At 37.1% G+C, this 17478-nt stretch overlaps 1 protein-coding gene across 1 annotated transcript; it reads left to right on the top strand.

Annotated features, from left to right (window-relative positions):
• Positions 1 to 118: 118 nt before the first annotated feature.
• Positions 119 to 16975, top strand: LOC141431990 (glutamate receptor ionotropic, kainate 3-like). The gene is made up of 10 exons (XM_074093331.1): positions 119 to 176; positions 582 to 1173; positions 1830 to 2031; positions 3433 to 3603; positions 4446 to 4663; positions 9366 to 9577; positions 10205 to 10356; positions 13282 to 13401; positions 14553 to 14719; positions 16580 to 16975. Exons 2-10 carry the CDS (start codon positions 597 to 599, stop codon positions 16672 to 16674), a joined length of 1914 nt encoding a protein of 637 aa, XP_073949432.1. The 5' UTR covers positions 119 to 176; positions 582 to 596; the 3' UTR covers positions 16675 to 16975.
• The last annotated feature ends 503 nt before the right edge of the window (positions 16976 to 17478 follow it).

Raw genomic sequence — 17478 nt, 5'->3', positions numbered from 1 at the left:
CATCAGATTGCCAGTGGGCTACGGTCCGTCTGGTGAAATGCTTGGGCGTCAATGGAGTAGCATCCGTGATGGACGTCGTTAGTCGACCTCATCTTCAAATAGGACTCGGAATCGTAATTTTGTCTCCACGACTGCGACAAAACTCCACTAAATCACTCGCTAAATTAATAACAGAGGTAAATAAAGTATTTATGTATTATATCAGCTAGTTACATATATTATACAAAGTTTATAGTTTATAGTCGACCAAGAAATTCCTATATTTTCTATATTATACCTAGCCTAGGAGCCTAGACTAGGCTAGGAACTATCATAATAAATGGTAAGGCGTTTAGAGTCATGTGGGGTAAACGTACGCAGTTGGTAAGTGTACGCAATCCCATACATTTCAGTTCGAAATGTATTTGATTGCGTACATTTACCCACTGCGTACGTTAACTCATTCATTTCATTCATTCTCCTTTTATGCAATCAGTTAATATTGTAGTGCGTGTGTAGGTAATTCCTACCTGAAAACTACCTGAAAAACCTGGTCGTCCAGGGACTGTTATTTTATTGAACTATCAAATACGTAATTTCAGCTTCACGTATTGGATATGAATACTGCATCTTTCGACTGGCTTATTACGGCTAGATCAGGAGAAGACTTCAACCAAATTAATGAGATATTAAATGCAACTTCAATACGTTTCGACGAAAATATTGTCGTGTCTTTTCCGAATGTGAACCATCGTCCCAACGCTCGCGCACTTCGTATTTGCGACGGTAATTTTCTTTACAAAACGTCGCTTAAATCGGCAAGTTCGAAGCGGAACTATTTTAACAGGAAGCAGTATTATTACAATAATTGCCGGTACGGGCACCGCTACGAACAGAACTGCAATAAGACGGAATATGAGAGAAATTATTATAAAACATCAGAGAGATTCAGAAATCTAACGAGGTATCACACTTATAAGAGATCAGGCACCGTCTGGCCCCTGTTTCAGTCGGGTGTTCTTAGCTACAACTTTTCGAAAAGCTTTAATATGGTGAATGTTAGCAAGTTTTTACTAACAAGAGAGTTTAATAAGTGGACAAGAGTGAACAATGTTAATCGAGGAATCGACGGAATGATTCTCATTCAGTATTTTAAAGTACGCACGAACTCAACTTTGTATGCTTATTTTTTGGGTAAGTAGAAAAAGTAGAAATACATACATTATCGCCAAATAGAACAAGGGTCACTGACATAGCCAAACGAATTAGCTCGTTGAAGTGGCAATGGACAGGCCATATATACAGAGAATGGATGTACGTTGGGGCCGAAAAGTTTTCGAATGGAGACCACGGATCGGCAAGCGCAGTGTAGGACGTCCACCAACGAGATGGATGGATGACCTGGTTAAAGCCGCGGGTTCACGGTGGATGCAAGCCGCTTCCAAACGAAGAAACTGGAAGTCTATGGGGGAGGCCTATGTTCAATAGTAGACGTCGCTAAATATGGCATACCTATGGGTGAATATTCGAGCGTTTTGACCGGTCTTTAAACGTCATTATCATCCCATGTTTATCTGCATAATGGAAGGACAAGTCGCAAGAATTTTGATAACGCTAGATTTTGCATCGGTATTGGTTTTAGTTTTCATAAAATAATGACCCTGAGCATCATCTCTTCTAATAATACTTGTCAGAATGGTAATGACAAAAAAAACTGCCGAAAAAACGGCTAATATTTACCCACCTAGTCGTCCCCCATGAGGCAGAACTCTACATTACGCCATTGCAATTGAACTCAATAATAATAGGAGACAGGTATAATGTTTTTAGTTTTAATTTATATCTGACAGGAAATTGGAACAGAGAACATTCCATGTCGCGTGTGGAGCCAGCTTATCCTGTGGAGGCGCGAAACTTCCTTGGGGAGGAATTAGTCGTTGGCAGATGTAATTCCACTGGTGATGGGACTTCTGCTTCCGACGATGATGGCCCGTCAGCCCCCGCGCTATTGGATGACGTCTTACACTTCCTAATATTTAAGATAAACTCTACGTAAGCTTACTTAAAATCTGACATTGTGAAGTTATACAACTACACATTATTTATTTATTTATTTCATAACATTTTGAGGCATTCAACGTTTCAACACATTATGAGGCACCTATACACGAACCTAACTATCACCACCACAAAACTACAATGACGCGTTTCGAAGTTAACCAGAGTTCATCGACAGATCCACAAACATTGACCATGCTATGTTAAGTAACTGTGGTTGAGTTCGAAACGCGTCAGTGTAGTGTGTGTGGTAATGATAGTTGGGTTTGTGTGATTTATGTGTGTTCTTACAGTGTGGAGGTGGAGGTGCTGCATGAACACAAATTTGTTGCATAGATGTAGCTATCATAAGGTCGCGGGTGAGCAAAGTAATTGTTTATAGTTCATTAATATGACGCCTGATTCAATAAATCATTATTTCGGCACTGTCCGCTAGGACCGCTCGGTAAATATTGCAAAATTGTACCCCTGCAATATAGTAGCTTTTCAGTAGGTACTAATAGTAGCAGTAGTAGTAATTTACTCCAATCTTAGCCCCGGACAGTCAGACAAACGGAAACGGACATGCCGAAATTAAAGGTTCTTTGTGAGGATTTCGGAACCACAAAAATCAGTCTTGATTCTCTCTTGCTTTGAGCTCTACCTTACGGAAAATTAAAAAAAAATATCTGAAAGAAGAAAATATTGCTACATTGCGACGCCCTTCTCAAAAGATTGTATGATACAGGTACTCAAAAGTTCTAAGATATTATTTTATTAGCAACTCTCTACTCCTGTCCGTCGTGAAAATATTAGTTCGTATTTTTTCTCAGCGAGTAGGTATATTTATTACAATGTTACCGTTTTCTGTTATCGGTTTTCTTCAGGCGGGGACAGAGCATCGAAACCTAATTGTGTTGCGTTTATATTCCTACTTTGTATCGGAGCATAATGGTATTTTTAAGTCTTCAATAATATTTTTAATGACTGAAAAAATTGTAAACTACATTTCTATCAGAAATTATATAGTGCTTTATAGCGTTTCTTTTTTTCATTTGCGTTTTATTTTTACTTTTGTACGTTTGTATTCGTAATTTTTTTAGATGACCAAATTTTCTTAACAGTGTGAAAAAAGGGTCAAAAACGCTAGGAGCAGTGATCTTGTCAGCATGCTCACATAAGGTCACTTGGAGTAATTCCACCATAATCGTTATAGAACGTTAGGAGGGATGCAGATCACAAATAACAGATACAGATCGTTTAAATCCAATTTAAATCGCCTTATCTAAAGCCGACCGCCATTCTTCTGTCGTTTTATTATGCTTCGATAAAAAGTATACGTTAGGAAATCTGACGGCTGGTTTAACATTGTTATAGCCACTTGGCACAAACACTTACACTTAATGTTTCCCTTAGATTATCGACGCGGTATTACAGCAAACTTGGCTTTCGGAGCTACGAGGGGGCTTGGACTGGACTACTGGGAGCCCTGACTGACCAGTCCGTGGATATAGCACTGGAACCAGTCACGGTCCTCGCTCCTCGATACCAGGATATGGACTTTATCTTCCCCATAGCTGAAACAATGTAACTATTAAATGGTGAATTTATGATATAATTTAGCTTAACTTAACTTTTTGGTCAAATATAAAAAAATATTCGAAATTACCAATGACCATAGTGCTGGTGCAATACGGTATTTGACTATTTTGTATATGTTTTATAAATTAAAACTACACAATGCCTGTTATCGAATAGAAAAACAATTTTTATAGCATGTGACGTCACACGCCAGTACCGCCATACTTGCTGCATAGAAAAAAGCGTTTGAGAAAGAGACAGGTATATAGATTTTTCAAAAAATCACTATAAATCCAATTTTCAACCGATTAAAATTTTCTCTTTGCTAAACACTATCTGTTTATCTATATTTTCATAATAATATTAAGATATGGCAAAATCAGGAGATGTCAAATACCGTATTCTCGCCCAACGTATTGGGATCACGATACAGTGCGGAAATGCAGCCAGCCTTATGGGCACTCGTCCCCAGGGACAAGACTCGGGGGAATTGTATATATAGTTAAGTTATTTTTAGGATAGTTTAGTATAAGTACTTCAATTATACCTTTACAATAAAAAAACAATGAAATACTTAGTTAGCGTTTTTGTCGTTAATTCTATCAAGTTTTGGGACTACTTCATGCTTCAGCAAGTTTTTGGAACGTTAATAAAATGCTACCAGGAAAGTTAAACTGGAAAGTTAAACGGTTCCTACGCAGTCCACCTACTACTAGAGCATTTGTTTGCAAATAGTCCAGGGCTTGCATTGCTACAGATGTATATCATACTCGTAGACTTGTATGATATCGTACAACATTAATTGTGTTAGGCATGTTTTTTTACTCAAATATTTTAATTTTTCCCAGGTGTAATATCTACATAAGGCATCAAGAGACTTCGACAGTTCGAGACATATTCCTGGCCCCCTTCAGCGCCCGTCTGCTTGTCTGTGTGCTTGCCGTGGCAGTGGTGGCTTCGATTGCGGTGGTCCTTATTAGTAAAATGACTCCCGGCATTGCCGACTCCCGGCCTCTGGAGTACACCGAAGCGTTTGTGTGGACTACTGGCATACTTTGTCAGCAAGGTTCGTCATCACAAGATTAATAAGTATTTTTGTAAGTGCACACTTAAAGTTTACCAGAAATTCATTGCTGGACATAGGCCTCCCCCAAGGCTCTCCACTCAGACAGGTCTTGTGCTTTCCGCATCCAACGCGATCCCGCGATCTTTACCAGATCGTCGCTCCATCTTGTTGGAGGCCTACCGACAGCTTGTCTCCCGGTCCGCGGACGCCATTCGAGAACATACTGACCCCATCGGCCATCAGTCCTGCGAGCAATGTGCCCCGCCCACTGCCACTTCAGTTTCGCAATTCCTCGGGCTATGTCGGTAACCTTAGTTTTACTGCGGATATCATCATTTCTGATTCTATCTCGCAGAGAAATCTCGAGCAAAGACCTCTCCATAGTCCTCTGAGTGACTTTAAGCTTCCTCATGAAGCCCATCATCATCTCCTAGCTGTTGTAAACATTCTTAAAGACAAGTTAATCTATTTAATCCGTTCTGATCATTAGTGCTGTATAATAAGCTTTGTGTTATAAGCCTTTACTAACAAAGAGAGCTCTACTTAGACTACTACGTACTTAGAAATTGATTGGGGATTATGAAGACGCCCACACGAGATTACTTCAGCTAAATAACTAAATCTAAGTGCCCACTTGGAGAATAACAAGTTAAAACATTACTTCCGATTTAGATTAAATTTTGTATAGAGATAGTTTAAGACTAGGAAGGACATAGGATAGTTTTATCACGAAAAATTGCATAGTTCCTGCGGGATAGCGATAAATAAACTCTTGGTAGACGAAGTCGCGGGCAAGAGCTGGTGCTATAATAAAGTGCAGCAAAACGGGAGAGGTCTTTGTTATCAAAGTCAAAGTCAAAAAGTACCTACTTACGAGTATGAATGTCAAAAAAAAACTACCACCGTTTCGGAAAAACCTCTGTTGAGAAGAATCGGGCAAAAAACTCGATGAGGTATATTTTTTTAAACATATTTACAATATTATTAAATGATATCTATACATCACAAGTATTTAACACAATTTCATTTTTAACACAGTATAGGTTCGCTATTTGAAGGGATTGCTAATGCGGATCGGAATTATTTCCAAATATCCCTGTCCATGATATAATCATTAACTTTTATAATACGCCTTGGATATTAATGTCTTCTTGACAATAGATCTGAATTTTGTATCCGTTTCATTTGTAATATTTTTTGGAATTTTATTATAAAAACGTATGCAATTTCCCAGAAACGACTTTTTGGTTTTAGCCAGTTTGTAAGATGGAACTTTAAGCTTCCCTGTGTTTCTAGTAGCCTTTGGCTTATCGACGTTAGTGGGAAAATCACATATGTTCTTCCTAACATACATGATTATTACAAAAACATAAGCTTCATGCTTAAAGATTCATGCGTCTTTAAATTATAAATTGTTCTAATTGCTCTCTTTTGTAAGATAAAAAGTCTGCAGCAGGACCCCATAAAATAAGGCCGTACGAAATAATGCTATTAAAGTAAGCAAAATATAACAACCGTAAACCGTGCCGTCGCCACATCGGTTAGCTGCCGTATTTTCCAAACTGCAAAAGCAGCGAGCTCAATCTACCCGCGACTGCTGTGACGTGAGGTCCCTATTGTAGTTTAGAATCGAGCGTTATTCCTAAAAATTTTAAACAAAAAAGTAATACCGACACCAAAAAAATAAAAGAATAACAAAAAATGTAACCGACTACAAAATCCTTGAAAATATTTTTCTAGGTAGGTACCTACTAGCTGGAAGTTGGTGACTCAGCACGAGCCAGCAGTAGTGGAACAATAGTCTTCTACTTCTCCTACCTATGGGTTTCAATCCTACCTGCTGGGCTGAGTCACTGACTTCGAGCTAGAGGTACCTAGAAAAATATTTTCAAGGGTTTTGTAGTCGGTTCCATTTTTTGTTGTTTTTTTTTATTTTTTGGAGTCGGTTTTACTTTTTTGTTAAAAAAATATTTATTTCTCTCTTTTTAGTGATTCGTAGCCAAAGTACATCTAACAACGATTCCATTAAGCCCAAACACGGCTTAGTTACGTTGTTTTATAACAGAGTCCGGCTTCAGCATCAGATCAGTTCGAAGGAATCATTAACTTAAATATTCTTCTTAGTCGCTTATCTAGATATATTAATCATGATCGTTTATAGACGAGTGAGGATTACCTACTTAGTTTTGACGAGTTCCATTGGTCATCTACGGTCTTCTTTATCAGGTCCAGTTTACTAAATGATACTTTCTGAATGTATCCTAATGCTACAAATGCCAAAAATTGCCATAGGTATGCCTATAAAATTTGAGGTTTGCTTAAGATTTCCCTAGGATCCCATTAGCAGATCTTGACAATGGGACCACCTCAGAAGAGTACTCTTTCGAATAAAAAAATAATTTTGAAAATCGATCTACAATTGACTGAGTAATCGGTGAACATACAAAAAAATACAAACATTCGAACATAGAACCTCCTCCTTTTTTAAAGTCGGCTACAAATACTGTTGATTTCACAAATTCTATAGTTTGACCATTTAACTTTACTTATATTAGAAACTGAATTCGAGTTAGATGAATTTATCAACGAGAATTTAATACATTTTGTTTTCTTAGGATTTAGTAACAAATTATATATTGGCAGCAAACCATGCGGATTGTTTGTACAAAGGGATGAGGGGATGACGGCGTTGTACGAGTATGTACAAAGGGATGCTAAATTAAGCTATCAAGAAAGAAGAAATTTTATAACTCGAAAATCATTCAATTTAGAACCCTATTTGACAGTATAATCTCCTTCAAGGAATACGAATAACTACTAATTTAATCGCTCTGTAGAAGTATATACCTAGTGCCATCCACGAAGACGCGTGATTTTGTCAAAATTTGCCATTAATGTCATTGTAATAAGAACCACGGCACGCGTCATCGTGAATGACTCTACCTATACAAGGTGTTAATTAAATAACTGAAAATCTCTGACACCCCAAGACTTTGATGTTAACATTTTCAACGCAAATAAATGTTACAGCTTGAGTTTTAGAATTCCGACGGTAAATAAAATAGGCAAACACAGATAATTAGTGAAAGGCACGTGTGGATTAATTTACAGGGATTGAATTAGAACTGTGTTTGATATCATTACGTCAAATTATGTGTGAGTTTGCCTTCGGAATCCAAAAGCGTAATGGTTACTTGACCTGCAATGTCTATTTAAGAATCAAATGATTATTTTTATTTTTTTTATTTATCAAGGTGGAAGCATTCTACACCCACTGAACGTAACACTGATATAGTAACACGTTTAGATTTATTGTTGTAATTAAGCATACATCCATGTATTATTATTGTTCTTTTCCTGTATTTTTTTCTTTAATTTTGTACTGTAGTTTTTAAATAACAATAATAAAATCATTTATTGCCACAGAAAATAAGACTACACAGGAACAAAAACAATTCCACGTAAGTAAATAAATAAAATAATAAATATATATATATCACGGGACAATTCACACAAGTTGACCTAGTCCCAAAGCTTGTGTTATGGGTACTAAGCAACGGATAAATATAATTGTATAGATAGATACATACTTAAATACATATTAAACACCCAAGACCCGAGAACAAACATTCGTATTTTTCATACAAATATCTGCGCGATACGGGAATCGAACCCGGGACCTCAAGCTTCGTAGTCAGGTTCTCTAACCACTAGGCCATCTGGTCGTAGGTGGCAATGGGCTCAGGCTCAGCATAAGCTGCGAGCAAAAGAAACCTGCGGCGCTGATTTTCAGCCTGCGCCCGTCCCACAGCGTAAAATTTAGCTCTAGAGCCGGGGAAGGCTGCATTGTTGCTAGTATATTTTCTGTTACTATCAAAAATATACCAGCAGCATACTTTTCAAGAACAGAGAAAAAAATTAAATAAAACAAAATGTACGAGTAAAATGAGCATGAAATAAAATGGTAAATCAACTACAGAACAGAACAGTTGGCAAGGCATTACTGCGAGTCCTACGTTGAATGGGTTTTGTCTTAGGTTCAGTGTAATCTCCATTCCCGCTTAATCTAACTTGAAGTATTTTATATTTAATTAATTCATTTAAAAAAAACCTGCCAAGTTTCTGAAAGTGCTTTTGGTAATGGTCTTTAAGAAAGTGCAGTTGTTTAAAAAAAATGACATGTAAATGATTTGAAATTTAAAAAAATTCTAAGCAGTTAATAAGATGTGTAAATGAATTAAAATACAAAAAAATAGTAAATGTCGTTTAGGCAGTTTGCCTAGAAACTATTACGCTTGTCGACTGGTCGGCAAAGACTCGGTCGCCTACGATTGTCACTTCTATTGGTGTTAATTCTATGACTTTATTTTATACGTTACACTAGCAGTTGCCCGCGACTCCGTCCGCGTAGAATTCGTTTATCACTATCCAGCGGGAACTATGCAATTTTCCAGGATAAAAACTATCCTATTTCCTTCCCGGGGCTCAAACTATACCTACCGAATTTCATCTAAATCGGTTCAGCGGTTTAGACGTGAAGAGGTAACAAACAAACAGACGTACAAACTTTCGTGTTTATAATATTAATGGGACAAAGAAGATCTTCATCTTGAGGTTGAGAGGAGATGCATTGATTGAGGCATTGGGTCTTTAGGCTAAACCACAGCTTCTTAATCTATCGTGTTATTATTTATATCAAAAGGCGGGACTTGGACTCCTCCATCGCCTGCTGCTAGCGTGCTCCTGATAGTCTGCCTGCTTTTTGCTGTGGTCACGTATAACGCGTACGCAGCCTTCATCACGTCGGTGCTCTCTGTGCGAGTCGCCAGCGTCGACACCGTCGCCGCCGTTCTGCATTCGCCGAACTTTAAGATCGGCTACATCAAAAATGGAGCGGACCAGGCTTATCTCATGGTGATGTGAACATCCTTTTTTAATTTTCAATTATAACGATTTAGTTTTTATCTGACTACCGATTTCGCCGAAAAAACGATTAGCAGATTTTTCTTTCGCAGAAATCGTTTTATCGGGTAACGATTCACAGATTGATGAAGTCGCAAATGAGTTGTAATGCAGAGTAACCTTTTGCAATTCAACGTAATGCATTAGATATAATTATTTAGCTTACGCAATTGATGAGTATGAATTCGTAGCATTTACGTTAACAACCTTTTGCTTTTTAATCGATTCGTTTATTTAAATTGATATTGAATTGTTTATTGAGATTAGTTGGTAGGATTGTAGTGAGTTAACATTACTTATAGTTACTTACCGACTGGGATTTCAGGACATAATTTTTACTGCCAGTATTAAGTACCTCAAGAGGCCAATTTTTTTAAGTCACCATCATCATGGTAGTAAGTTGTAATGAAATTATGCCAAACGTTACTCTGCGAAATAAAACGGCGCAATGAAAGTTAAATTTCTACTTTTTATGAAGATGAAATTTGTATACGATTTTATTAGGTAAATCGTCGTCTTAATGTAAATTTAGTTTCATTTTAAGCTTATGTGTAATCATCTATCGTTTTTGTCGTGCAGTCGACAAAAGATGCCCAGCTGAACGCCTTCTATATTAGAGGTTACTCTGACGCGGAAAATTTGGTGTCATCGGCAGAGGAGGGCCTGGCGCGCGCCGCGCGGCAAGACTACGCCTTCTTTGCTGGCCAGCGGGCAGCACGGTCTACCCTCAAGTTTGTGTTATGAATTATGTGTTTTACTATTATCTATTAAGTACTATACTTGAACAGCCTTATTAATAAACGTGGAGTAGAGTAGGTTTAACTTTAATTCGAGGTTGAACTTGAGATTAGTAAAAGTCAGTATTAATAAACAAGAAGTAAGGAAAGAGTAAGCTAATCCAGGCCTAAGCCTAATCTCGGACTAAAACTTAATCCTTGGTGATGCCTAGTTTAACGATGGAGTAATATTGGAGTAACCTAACTTTTCTGTTTGACGATTGTTGGTTGTGGTTTGCCTGTGGATTTATTTGAAATTCGTTGTAGTAAATTTATTTACCTAACTACTATTTTTGCATGCATATAGCATAGTATAGCATGGATTATTATGCCGAAGATTTGCATGTCGTGCAAGAGCTTGAAGAACTCTAAGAATTAGAACCGGAGGTGGTTAATTAGGCATGTAAAATTATACAAAGTTCGCAAAAATCCTTTCGAGCTTTCGGAACACGAATTTAAAACTAAATACCGATTTAGTCGTGATACTGCCAATTTCATAGTTGATATGGTGAAAAATGAGTTAGCAGGTGATGCGAGAGGTCATCCGCTTTTGACTCATTTTTTCAGTTTCAGTATTATTTTATTCCCGTAATAAAATGATGTTGAAGTGACCGTTTTCAAAAGGCTGACAATCTACGCTGACAATGCAAATATACATGTTCTGGTGACCAGCGTCAGAACTAATTACCACTACACTTACACTATTGTAACTAAGTACTAGGGTCTTGTTTCCTGAAACGCACGTGCCCGGAGCGCACGTTTTTAACCCCCGACGCAAAGAGGGGTGTTATAAGTTTGACCGCTATGTGTGTCTGTGTGTGTGTGTGTCTGTCTGTGGCACCGTAGCTCTTAAACGGGTGGACGTAGCTCTTGAACGGTTTTTGTTGGTTAGGTTATAAATCGCTATTAATCTAGGGATATTCATATCAGGTGTGACTTTTTTTTTCAATTTTTGTAACTGTAGTGATTGGGTAAGTTTCAGTAACTGTAATTATTCCTTGCAAATGTATTTTACCCACAAAACTTCTAGTGGAGGAATAAAATCACGCGAACTAATAGCGCAGTGCGTTTATCTGTCTAGCTAGATTAGTTAATTTATATTTATAATTATAAATACACTGATTTTCCCGGCTTACTCTGTAACTGAGCGTCAGTCAAGTTAATTATTCATAAATGAGTAATTGCAAAGATTATGTTTCAAAAAGGCTAACATGTCCCGTTAAATTGATGAGTACCGCAATTAAACAATCTTAATGAAACCATAATAAATTTATTCTCATTAAGGGCAGGAGACGGAAAGAGTACTTCATACGAAATACAAAATACATTATGAGCACCTACATACGTTTTAATTTCTATTCCTTTATTGGGTCATAATGACACCCTATATACGCCCCACTGCTGGGCACAGGCCTCCTCTAAGAATGAAAAGGCTTGTGCCGTAGCTCCCACGCAAAGCCAGTGCGAATTAAGAACATCACACACACCAATGATTGCTTCGCAGGTTTGTGCAGTTTTCCACACGATGTTTTCTTTTACCGTAAAACTCGTCAAATTTTTAATGTAGCTTCATACATGAATTTCAAAAAACTGATCATCTTCTCGAGACCCGAACCATTAGGCCACCACGGCCACTTGTCCACTATTATTACGTATGTGACTTGATCTATCTAGAAACATACATACCTACGTATCCTTCCTCTATTATTTTTAGTAGATTATCTGAGATAACTCTGCATAAAATGTAAGGTATCATAAAACACTTGCGAGTGAGATGTTTTTGCGAATAACCGAAATAATCCGAATATGAGAGTATCGTAGATGTAAAACGTAATAATAAATAGAATAATATATAGTCAGATATTGGTATTATGTAACTTTACATAGTTATTGGCTTATTGCATAATTATTTGCGTTCAATATTCGAAATTATTCAGAATTTAATGTAAGCGTACCTAAAAAAGGAAATTATACCTTCTTGCTTGATACGTACAATACAATAATGGCTCAATTCGGAATCTCATATAAAACATTTTCACTATTCGAATGAAACATTTTGCGTTAAACTAAAGAAACATGATCAGTTGTAGTAGCACCTTAGCCCAATTACCATACCAATACGTGTACAACCATATCACTTTTAAAAGCTGATCCTTTTATTAATTTAGTAGAGAGCTATCAAAAATTAGTAGCAAAGTTAAGTACCGAATAGTGAGTCATCTTAAAACAAGTACCTACAACACGTGGCTTTTAATTCCGGAAAATTGCAGAATTTATGCAGGATAGCGATAAAAGCCTTTTGTAGACGAAGTCGAAGGCAACCTTGTATAATTTATTGAATCAGGCGTTACTTTGCGGAGGTCCATATCAATGAACTAAAAGAATTTCCTTGCTCACCCGCGACCTTACGATAGCTAAGCTTATGCAAAATATGCGTGTTCATGCAGATCCTCCACCTCCACACTGTAAGAACACACACAAATCACACAAACCCATCTTGATTAATATATATATTTTTTTAATTATTAATAATTTGTGGGTAGTTTTGTTTTGTTTTATAAAACGTATGTGGGTACTTGGGGAGTTACAGTGACAAGTTAAAACGGTGGTTGTGGTTCGTTAGTCTAACAACTGGTAGCATGGTGTACGGTTGTGTCACTCTGAAGATGAGCTCTGGTTGAGTTCGAAACGCGTCAGTGTAGTGTGGTGGTGGTGATAGATGGGTTTGTGTGATTTGTGTGTGTTCTTACAGTGTGGAGGTGAAGGAACTGCATGAACACGCATATTTTGCATAAGCTTAGCTATCGTAAGGTCGCGGGTGAGCAAGGAAATTATTTTAGTTCATTAACCTTGTATAACTTAAAATAACATTTCTGGAAGGTCTTTGAGCCAGGCGCGAGGTCGCTGCGCCTTGCGAGAGCTGGCTGTGCCATCCACGCGCGCCCACCTCGCCTTTCCGCTGCCACGGCACTCGCCCTACGCCAGACCAACACTAGTCAGGTAAGCAAATGTTTTAAAAAGAGCAACGACCCATCCTAAGTATAGGTACTGAGATAAGTGCAATTATGGGATTTTACAGGATAGCAGTTTAAAGGTAAAACTATGCATATATTTTTTACTTTTAGTGATCCTTCTACCAAATATTGAATTAGCAAAAAAAAACGGTATTCTATGATATATAGTTTTGTGTGTAATTTCTGGTATACGTGAACTTAATTCTCCAGTAGTTTTGGTATTTTCAGTCTTAAATTTGAAAGCAATTACAGTATTAATCTGTCTATAAAATTATATAATAACGTATCAAAATCAACCCGCATTTTGTGTATTCAATATACCTACTTACATGATGTATGGGGAGCTCTCCCCAGAAGGTGCCATGCCTGGGGACCGAAATTCAGAAGAATAAAGTTGAAATTGTATTAGCGCTAATAGAAATGTATTAAATTTATGTATTTGGGCACAAACGGTACAATAAATCTTACATTACCCTCATAGCGCTCATTAGTTAGCTGGTCGACTATTCGGCCAAATCCGTTGTAGACCCATCTCTAATTTATGCGTCTGAGTTGAAAAATAGTGCGATATAGAATGTAGCGATTAACCTAGTGACTATAGATGGCGCTAGAGCTCGTTAACTATGGGACGTGTAGATAAAAGGGAACACAAACGAAAGCAAAAGGATTCTATTTTGCTGGTGAATAGCTACGGTCACGAGCGTTAATTTATACTTATTACTCACTGTATTATTATTACTCATTTCGTCAAAAAATCCTTTGAATTGTCATACAAAATGACAGATATTCGCTCTTAAGTGTAAGCGTACCTAAAACACACAGAAATCACACAAACCCATCTATCACCACCGCCACACTACACTGACAGTTTCGAACTCAACTAGAACTCATCTTCAGAGCAACAAAACCTTTCACCATTCACCAGATGTTAGACTGACTGAAAAATTTCTGTTAAGCAAATAAAAATTCATCCTTTCGGAAAATATTTCAAAAAACCTCAAGATGCAAGACGCGCTTGAACCCACGATCCTCTGCTTGAGATGCAATAGGGCTAACCCAGTGGTAACCTTGTAGTTACTACGGCTTTATCACGGTTACCACAGCATCCTCGCTTACCCCATAATTATTCACGAGCAGCTCGCTGCTCCTGCGCAGCGGTGGCGCCATGGCGCGGCTGCAGGCGGCGCTGGTGCCTGGCATGCCGCGCTGTACTCCGCCGCCCGGCTTTGCCTCTGCACGTGCTGCTGACGTCCGCTCTGCTCTCATCTTGCTTGTTATTGGACTCTTCACTGCGCTCTTACTGGGTAAGTGCTTATTGTGTTAAATATGTACACATAATTATCACATCACACAAACATCACGCCTGTTTTCCCAAAACCGAAACCTTAACCTATATATCCTCTCCTCAGTCACCTCTTACGACATCCACGGAAGAAATGGAGAGGTTTAATTCTAACCCGTTACCACACGGGTACATATAAACGTTTTCATTAATCTACTCGACGTTCCCGTTTTTTGATAGTACCATAGTGGTGTACTGCATTTACGGCGAAATATGTTTCGCCAAATTTCACTTAGCAACCAATCTTTCGCCAAAGTTTCATTTGGCAAACAATTCGTTGGCATAACTTTACTCCGCATTTTTCTTATTACGCAACAATTTTATATTGCAAAATTTTACTTCATCACACTTTTATGTGGCAAATAATTGTGTAGCAAATGATTGGCTAAGGCGAATAACAAATTGTCAAATAACATTTGGCCAATTTTTATATTGCAAAGTTTTACTTTAAAATTTGTGCGAGCGAGCGAAGCGAGCGAGCAAGACGGCTCGGAGCAGAAGCGACTTGGATAGTTTAGGTTTAGAAGGCTAAGGCGGGAGCGAAGCGGAGCGTAGCTCCCGCTTTAGCCTTCGATGTTAGGTTTTTTTTTATAGCAGCCAGGATAACTGCCACTAGGAAAGTAGGTTGTATGCCATTCAATATGGTGCACCACCTGTTGTAAACTAGTCCTTCCTTCTTTCTGTAAAAAAGGTTGCGTGGAAGAGATCGCTCTTAAGCGATAAGGCCGCCTATTGCTCACCTTGTAATTTTAATAATTTGTTTTCTGTATCGCTTACTATGTCTGGTGTACAATAAAGAGTCTTTGTATTGTATTGTATTGTATTGTATGTTGCTAAGTTAAGGTATGCCAATCAATACGTTTGACCAAAACATAAACGACATCTTAAAAAAATCCCAGGTAATAATTTGCATAATAATAATTTATGAAATGATTAGTTGGGAAATGATATCAGTGCGAAATGTTGAGTTGGGAAATAACATTTCGCCTAAATAAAAATATGGGATAAATAGTTTGGGAGCTAATAATTTGCTAAATAATTTTCGCCGAATCATTAGTAAACCTACCATAGTACCTAAGTATTTTTTTTACGGCTTTATGAACGGCTACCCGCGGACTTAAAAAATGAATGTTCGGATGAAACATTTGGACGCACACTAAAAAAACTTCTTTTAGACAAGTAATTGTATTCTTTAAAAGAGTACAGTGAGATTTTATGTTGACATTATAAATATATGCATTTTTTTTCGTTTTTTTTTTATGTACCTTGTTTTGTACTCTTGTTTTTGTTTTGTTGACATTTTTCTCAGTTTTGTGAAGTAAATTTTAATTTTATGTTTAATTTTATTGTTTTGACATTTTAATTATTTTATTGTTCGTTTGATTGATTGTTCCTATTGCATAAATTTGACTTAGATTTTAGTAGGTATATTCTTGTTTTGCTTTGAATTATTATAATTGGATTGAACTCTAATTTGACATTCTAAATTCTATTTTTTTATTTTGGCTGACAATTTATTGTAATATGATTTATTTTTTATATACATTTGACGATCCTTTTGTGAATTTCTTGTAATAACTGACATATGTTTATAATGTATTTTTTCAAAAGGTAATAAATAAACCCAATCTAATCTATTTAAAATGTATATTTACAAAGTACTTATATCCGGAACTATTACTATTCAGTTAATTTCTTAGTTATTGCATCAAAAATAACGAATTCCTGCTCCTGGGTTTGATAATCTGTTAAATATTGCTTTGATATTTTATGTAATATAACGATTTACGAGTAGGTACTTATAAGTATTTGTTAATTTCAGGTATAGGAGAGTACTTGTGGAAGAACCGGAAACAGTTACAAGGATTTCTGATTCGAAGCTCCTGCCGCATTTTAGAATTGATAAGATTACATTAAAATAATAATTGTGATGAAAATTTTCAGTAATGCCGCAAAAATGTTGTTAGTAAATTGTTTTCTTTTCCGGGAGGCTGCGAGTACGATAATTGTTTTTAAAGGTAGACCAATAATATATGACTATTGTCAAGAGGGCGCTATTGTTCTTATTTATATGACAATATTTCAGTATAGTCGGAAAAATGCGAATTCTCCATAGTCAGAATCAGAATCCAAATATTCGGTGTCCATAGGGCAATTAGCTTCAAATTCAGATGCAGAAAGTGACTTATTGGAATCACATTCAGAGTCAGACGCGTCAATGGTGTCAGAGCCAATTTCAATCACGAACTTGTTCACGATTTCCTGTAGTAGTTTTATATTTTGATTACATGGTCGCAACAGCTCTTACAAGTATTATTAGTTATTCCCTGAAAATATAAACCGTTACTTCCAACATATGTGTATAAAACCTGAGGAGGAACGACATTCTTTTATAATTCGCGTAGGTAGGTAATCGATGACTCCGATATAACTAGAAAGTTTATTGATAACTATAATTACTACTTATTTTTTTACTATGGGTCAAAACCAGAACGGATTTATGATAACCAGTCTACAGTGACATCTTGACTTGTCTACAACGTTTACCTGTTAGCTCTGATGTTAATTTGGAAAGGTTTTGTAGCGAAGTACCTAGTTTAATTCCCCAAGCGCTTTTTTTCAGTAGTTTATTATAAACATTATTTACAATGATCCGTTGTTGACCAGATAACCGTTGGGGGAGAAAAGTCCTCGAGTGGCGACCACGAACCGGAAGACGAA

Source organism: Choristoneura fumiferana, chromosome 10 (assembly GCF_025370935.1).
Source record: "Choristoneura fumiferana chromosome 10, NRCan_CFum_1, whole genome shotgun sequence".
In the NCBI taxonomy this organism is placed as follows: domain Eukaryota; kingdom Metazoa; phylum Arthropoda; class Insecta; order Lepidoptera; family Tortricidae; genus Choristoneura; species Choristoneura fumiferana.
This window is presented reverse-complemented; position numbering and strand designations above follow the sequence as displayed.

Coding starts and splice junctions, on each gene's coding strand:
- LOC141431990 (XM_074093331.1), top strand. CDS start 597: ATGAATACTGCATCTTTCGACTGGCTTATTACGGCTAGATCAGGAGAA. Junction 2,032..3,432: donor ATATTTAAGATAAACTCTAC/GTAAGCTTACTT, acceptor TGTTTCCCTTAG/ATTATCGACGCGGTATTACA. Junction 3,604..4,445: donor TTCCCCATAGCTGAAACAAT/GTAACTATTAAA, acceptor AATTTTTCCCAG/GTGTAATATCTACATAAGGC.